General features: G+C 46.1%; 1 protein-coding gene across 1 annotated transcript; it reads left to right on the forward strand.

Annotated features, from left to right (window-relative positions):
- On the forward strand, positions 5,731-6,768 carry LOC109950862 (uncharacterized protein K02A2.6-like). Its single transcript, XM_020571008.1, has one exon. The coding sequence runs from the start codon at positions 5,731-5,733 to the stop codon at positions 6,766-6,768; it is 1,038 nt and encodes a 345-aa protein (XP_020426597.1).

Genomic DNA, 7,614 nt, shown 5'->3' on the forward strand with positions numbered 1-7,614 from the left:
GGCTCAGAACCAGCCAGGACCTCAGCTCAATTCACATCATGCAGCCCCGCATGATCAACCTTTGGCGCTTCTGCCTGAAGCACCGGCAGTATTGCCATATAGACCCAGAAGGATGGACCCTAATCCATTCCCTCCACCTGCAAGAGGGAGGAGAGGCCGAGGGGGAAACAACCTTTTTGCTAATCATGACAGGAATAGACCGGGGGCAAACTGGAGGAATCATCCAGAAGTTGAAGAGCAGGAAGAACACAGGGAGGAAGTTCCACCCAGACCACTCAGGGCAGAGCCCAGGTTTGATTACGTTCAGCCAGAACAGGGACAAATTGCTCCCCCAGTCAATGCTTTAAATGACGTAGGGGCATTGCGAAGAATGATCAGAGAGATCATGGAACCCGAGGCTAGAAGAGGGGAAAGGCCTACTTACAGAAAGCCATACCCAGCCTACATCGATCAAATACCGTTGTCTCCAGGTTTCAAAGTGCCAAACTTCACTTTGTTTAACGGGGAAGATCCCCATGCTTCCTCAGTCGAACACATAGGCAGGTTCTCCGTCCAATGCATAGCTATAGAAAACAACCCTCTACTGAAATTAAGGCTTTTTGGCAACTCTCTCTCTGGGCAAGCTTTTACCTGGTACACCAGCCTGCCAGCTAACTCTGTTCAAACCTGGGAACAGATGGAAAACGTCTTCCATGACTACTATTACAGGATTCAGCCAGAAGTCACCATCAGTGATCTAGCTGCCCTCAAGCAAAGTGAAGATGAACCGGCGCAAGATTTCATAACCAGATTCAGAAAGCTCAAGATGAAGTGCCGAATCCCAATGGAAGAAAGACACTTCATCCAGATGGCCCAAGCCGCCCTTAAAATTTCTCTCAGGAAAAGGTTCGACGGGATAGTGTTCGGAGATCTGGCAGAACTGGCTGATAAGGCATCCAAGTATGAAGAGCTACTCAGGGAAGAGCAGCAAAGGAGGAACTCCTCCAAAGGTACATACTACAAAACCCCTTCTTCTTCAATCCACCTGATCGAGGTGGAGTCACAAGAAGATACAGAGGAATCAGAGGAGAAAGAGGTTTCAGTGGCAGAAATGGCAAAACTGAAACATCCCATCAGTTGCAAAGCCCTCACAAAGCCACCCAAAGACCAAAAACCGCCACCATTCACAGGAGGATTCGTTCCAAACAAACCAACACAGAACAAGGTTTACTCTTTTGACTTAACCAAGGTCGATGCCTTGTTCGACGAAATGCTACTGCAGAAGGCAATAGAGACGCCTCACAGAATACCCAAGCCGGAAGAACTCAAAGGCAGACAGTACTGCAGGTGGCACAACTCTTGGAACCATTCTACCAATAGCTGTGTCGTTTTCAGGGACGTAGTACAAGAAGGAATAACGGCAGGAAGGTTGAAGCTGGCAGAAAAACCACCATCCGTCACAACGGATCCTTTTCCTCAACCGCAAGTCAATATGGTCAACTTAAATTGGCCAGAACAGAGGAAAACCGACCCTATCACAGATGCTGGTTGCAGCAGAGGCAGAAGAATCATAAGGGAGACCAGTCAGATACCAAGAGCGACCATCTCGGCTGGGGTAGTGCTCTGCAGTAGGTGCAAGTGTGAAACAGAGCTAGAGGTGGTCCTAGACAAGAAAAATCAGCCCACACCTAGTGTCTTTGACAGAATTGGAACTATATCCCGAGACAAGACAAGGCAGAAAAGCTGTCTTAGGCCTGCACACTACGGCGAGAGGAGGATGGAGCAACCCAGGAAGGAAATACCAGTCAAGACGCCCGGAAACGAAAGACCCTTGGCAACGATCATAGAAGGGAGGTGGTATTCCGTAGGAAGAAGCGGTAGACCGACTCTGGAGCTGACCAGAACCCAGAAAAGAAGAATCCAGAGGCAATACTGCACATATCTTAAAAGCCAAGATAATACGCAGGTACGTTCACAACCCAGTTCTGCCGGGAAAGGAAAGAATCCTGAAACACTTCCCCAGACAGAACAGGAAGCTTGCCAGTCAAGGGAATTGCTGAAAACAGAGCCACCAGCCAGGTCTCCTATCCATATAGCCTCGTCGTCCGGCAGCCATCCTGACACCACGCAGACACCAGAGAAATCCGGGTCTGCCCCATTACAAAAAGAAGACGACTACGCTGAGGAATATGAAGAAGAGCAATTAGACTATGAACCTTCTGCGGATGATCAGAAAGAGCCTCTCGAACTAACAGAACAGGATGACTGGACGAAAGAATATGGGGAAGAATTAATGGAATTTGGTGAAGAATTGGACCCAGAAACAGAAGCTTTTGGCGCAGAATTAGAAAACCTCCTACAGGGTGATCTGGGAATCAACATGGTATTCATCCTACCAGGTGAATTCAGGGCTACCGAAGGACAAGAAAGCACTTTGGAAGGGGACGTTTTTTCCCAGGAGAGCTTTGAATGTAGGTTGGCAGAAGCAGAGGAGCCGCCAGAACCGCAAGCAGACGACCCTAGGACAGGCAGAACAGCCAATAAACCAGCTACAGGGCAGCCTTGCTTCGCCAAGCCAACCAGAGAAATGGCAAATCACCTCAGACCGCTGTTTATAACGGCAAATCTTGGAGGTATTCCTATCTCCAAGATCATGGTAGATGGAGGTGCAGCCATTAATCTATTGCCCCACAGAATGCTGACCAAGTTGGGCAGAACAGAGAGGGATCTAATTCCAACACGATTAACCGTCACCAACTTCGCTGGGGGCATCACCAAAATACACGGCATCTTAGATGTAGATGTCGTAGTCGGAAGCAAAGAGTTGAAAATAGCATTCTTTGTTATAGACACTACCTCCACCACCTACAATGCACTATTCGGCAGGGATTGGATTCACCAGAGCCTTTGTATCCCTTCCACCCTCCACCAGCAGTTAGCAATATGGGATGAAGAAGGCTGCATGGAGATTATAGAGGCCGATCCACGGCCATTCCTACCCTCTGCCATGTGCTTTGAAGCAAGGTATTATCATGATGACCTCGGTCCCTACACTTTCCTTGGAGTCAATCAGAACGGCCGCCCCCATGGCGTCACGGCCCAAAGACTCATTGAAGAAGGTCTAGCCAGTTCTCTAGAGGACTGGAATAGACTTTCTTGTGCTGAACTTCCAGAATTCTGATGTTTAGTCCCAGTCAACTGGACAAGGATCGAGCTGCAACAATCCGATCCATCACAAAAAGATTGTTGATATACTGGGGAGAAAGGAGGCTTTTCATACAGAATCCAGCCATCAATATGGCAGAATTCACCCATGAAAGCACAAAAGAACAAGAGGAGGAAGTTTTACAGGAGGAAGTGTTGGAATTTGCACCGGCAGCACTAGATGACTCCCTGCCAGAAGTAGAGGATCCTCTACAGGAGATAGACTTGGGGACAGAAGAAGATCCAAGGCCTACTTTCATCAGCGCGCTGTTAAAAGAACCACTCAAGGTTGAAATCACGGCACTTTTGCAGGAATTCAGAGATTGTTTTGCCTGGCATTACCACGAGATGCCGGGATTGGACAGGCAGTTAGTGGAGCACAAGCTGCCAATTAAAGATGGCTACCTTCCAGTCAAACAGGCCAGAAGAAGAATGTCTATGGACACAGAACTGAAGGTCAAAGAAGAGATAGAAAGGTTGCTCAAGGCAGGATTCATCAGGCCAGCCGTCTATGCCGATTGGTTAGCAAATATTGTACCTGTTCTCAAAAGAAAAACAGGGGCAGTTAGAATCTGCGTAGATTACAGGAATCTGAATGAGGCATCTCCTAAAGATGAATACCCTATGCCAATGGCAGACATGCTAGTGGATGGAGCCGCTCATAACCAGATGCTATCTTTCATGGACGGCAATGCAGGTTATAACCAGATTATGATGGCAGAACAGGACATCCACAAGACAGCCTTTATGTGTCCTGGACATATAGGTGCTTTCGAGTATACTGTAATGCCTTTCGGTTTGAGAAATGCGGGAGCTACCTACCAAAGGGCAATGAATTCTATTTTTCATGATATGATAGGACATTCTTTGGAAGTATACATAGATGACGTGGTGATTAAATCCCCTAAGGAAGGAAATCACGTAGCAAGCCTGAGAAAGGCATTCCTGAGAATGAGGCAGCACAAGCTAAAAATGAACCCCAAAAAATGTGTTTTTGGAATCCAGGCAGGGAATTTCTTAGGATTCTTGGTCCACCAGAGAGGTATAGAGGTTGACAAAAATAAAGCAAAATCCATCATAGAAGCTCTACCACCTCGGAACAAGAAGGAACTTCAGAGTCTCTTAGGAAAAATCAATTTCCTAAGGAGATTCATATCCAATTCTGCAGGAAAAATCCAACCTTTTTCCTCCCTGTTGAGACTGAAACAGGAACAGACATTCAAATGGGAAGAACAGCACCAACATGCTTTCCAGGAAATAAAGCATTACCTCTCAAATCCACCAGTTCTGTCCCCACCAAAAAGGGGCAGACCCCTCAAACTTTATGTATCTGCATCAGAAGTATCCATTGGAAGTCTGCTAGTTCAAGATAACAAAGAAGGAAAAGAACAGGCAGTCTACTATTTAAGCAGAACATTGACAGAGGTGGAAAGAAGGTATTCCGCGATAGAAAGGCTTTGCCTGGCCTTATATTTCACTGCTGTAAAGCTCAGGCACTACATGCTGCCACATACTATTTATATCATTGCCAAAACAGACCTAATCAAATACATGCTGACAAGACCAATGCTAAGGGGCAGAATTGGGAAATGGACTTTGGCTTTGACAGAATTCACTCTCAGATATGTCCCCCAGAAAGCTGTCAAAGGGCAAGCTGTGGCAGACTTTTTGGCAGATCACCCGGGAGAGGAAATTGAAGACATGGATTCTTTGGACATAGCAAATGCAGATCTGTTAACTAGAGCTCATGTTTGCCTTAACAATCCAATCTACTCGATTCATCTCACACCTTGGAAATTATATTTTGATGGATCGAAGACAGACAAGGCTTCAGGAGCAGGAATTGTTCTGGAAGAACCATTAGGGGTCAGGCATTGCTATTCTTTCCAGCTAGATTTCCAATGCACCAACAACAGGGCCGAATATGAGGCTTTGATTATAGGGCTCGAGATGTTGGTAGAATTAGGAGTCCAGTCCGTGGAAATCTTGGGAGATTCCATGCTTGTCCTAAAACAGATTGCTGGAGAATATAAGTGTCTGAATCCCTCTCTGGCTGTATATCTAGTGGCAGCTAGAAATCTATTGACAGAATTCAGAGAAGCTACTTGGGAACACATCCCAAGGGAGGAAAACTTCGCAGCCAATGAACTGGCTCAGGTAGCATCAGGCATACAAATGCCCGAAGACTGCGTCCAGAGGATCATCAAGATAGGAAGGAAAAGTCTACCGTCAGTTCTGACTAGAGGAATGGAGATAGAAGTCAATTCTGCCTCGATCACTGAAGATGATTGGAGGGAGCCTATCATGACTTACTTACGATACCCCACTCTGCCCTCTAAGAAAAGAGTCAGGATCATGGCTACAAACTATCTCATGTGGAATGAAGATTTGGTCCGGAAAAGTAAGGATGAGATACTGTTAAGGTGTCTCGGAAAGACAGAATACATGAAAGTCATGGGAGAAACCCATGAGGGGATCTGTGGAGCTCACCAAGGAGGAAGAAAGATGTGCTGGTTAATCAGAAGGTATGGCTACTTCTGGCCAACCATGATGAAGGATTGCATCGACTATTCCAAAGGATGTGAAGCCTGTCAAAGGCACGGCCCAATCCAGCAGGTTCCTTTGGTTCCCATGAATCCAGTAGTAAAGCCATGGCCTTTCAGGGGATGGGCAATGGATCTCATTGGCAAAATCTATCCAGCCAGCAACCAGCAGCACTGTTTCATCATCGTTGCCACAGATTATTTCACCAAGTGGGTAGAAGCCAAGCCAGTAAAAACCACAACATCTCAAGAGATCATCATCTTTATAGAAGAACAGATCATACAGAGATTTGGCATTCCGGAATCAATCACAACTGATAGGGGTTCTTCTTTCATATCTAGGGATATGCTAGATATGGCAGAAACATTCAAGTTCAAACTGCTTCAATCTACCCCCTATTATGCTCAAGCTAATGGACAGGCAGAATCAAGTAACAAGGTGATTATCAATATCATCAGAAAAATGCTAGAGAAGAATCCGAAGCAGTGGCATGAGAAGTTGTCAGAAACTTTGTGGGCATACAGAACGTCAAAAAGAGAAGCAACTGGCATGACTCCCTATGCTCTGACCTACGGTCATGATGCAATTCTGCCCATGGAGATAGCAGTCCAGTCCCTTAGAATTGCTCACCAGCACGATCTCACTGGGGAGGATTACTCTCAAGCCATGTTGCTGGAATTGGAAGGATTGGATGCAAGCAGAATTGACACCCTCAACAAACTCTTAGCAGGAAAACAGGCTGTGTCGAGAGCCTACAACAAAAGAGTCAAAAACAAGAGTTTTGAAGAGGGAGAGATAGTCTGGAAAGCAATTCTGCCCCTTGGAACACACATAGCTGGATATGGAAAGTGGTCACCTACATGGGAAGGCCCTTTTATAATTAACCAAATCCTCGGAATGGGGGCATATAGGTTGCAGGACCGAGATGGGGTTGTTCACTTCGCCCCAATCAATGGCAAATGGTTAAAGAAGTTCTATCCAACCATGTGGGATTCGCAGGCTGTACAAACAGATCCCGGGATAGGAGAGGAACAAGATTGACCTTTTTGTTTCTTGAAAAGGAATCTTGTTTAGATTTGTTTTTACTTTAAGGTTGTTCTGTTTGGAGTTTTGTTTAGGTTTGTTTTTACTTTAAAGTTGTTCTGTTTTTACTGTACCTTCAAAACCATGTCCGGTTATTTCATCAAGAATAAAAAGCAGTAAAAATGCTTTGAAAGCTTATATAAAATAGCCACCTTTGCGGCAAATTATTCGAACAAAAGAAAGAAGAAGCTAAAATCCTAGCTTTCTAAGAGTCTCTTGCAGGTTCGCTTTCTTGACAGAAAGCTCTTTCTGGAGCAGCACCCCCTGGTGAATTGAAGCCTCTGCAATCTCCAAAGCTGGCCTGGAGGCTGCAACCATACTTTGCACAAGAAAAGTGGCCTTAGTTTTAGAACTCAGTCCAGCCCCAAGCCTGCTCTGCACCTCCCTGCATTCTGCCAACTGTTTTTGGAGTTCCTCAATCTGCTTCTCCAGCTTATCCGCGGTAGCCTTGGCCTCCTTATATCCAGCCACCATCTGATCCAGTTCTGTTTTCTGCCTAGCAAAGTCAGCCAGATTGGCTTCATGTGTGGCCTTGCAGAACTCAGAAGTTTTGAACGTAGGCCTAAGATCTTCATAGCGATCATGCAGGTTAAGCACATCTCGGGCCAGGCTTAGGCCCATCTCAAGAATAGGCCTCGGAGCCATGTTCTGTCTATGCAGCAGGTCCAGGTCCTTCATCAGCTGATCAAGAGCCCCTGTATCTTCATCAAATTCCAGCTCGGTGGACTGCCAGATTTTCAACCTCTCCATGGCTTCCTCCACCGCCCTAGATTTTGCTTTGCCTGGAGGAGAGCTGAGTTTCTC

Source organism: Prunus persica, chromosome G8 (assembly GCF_000346465.2).
Source record: "Prunus persica cultivar Lovell chromosome G8, Prunus_persica_NCBIv2, whole genome shotgun sequence".
Classification (NCBI taxonomy): domain Eukaryota; kingdom Viridiplantae; phylum Streptophyta; class Magnoliopsida; order Rosales; family Rosaceae; genus Prunus; species Prunus persica.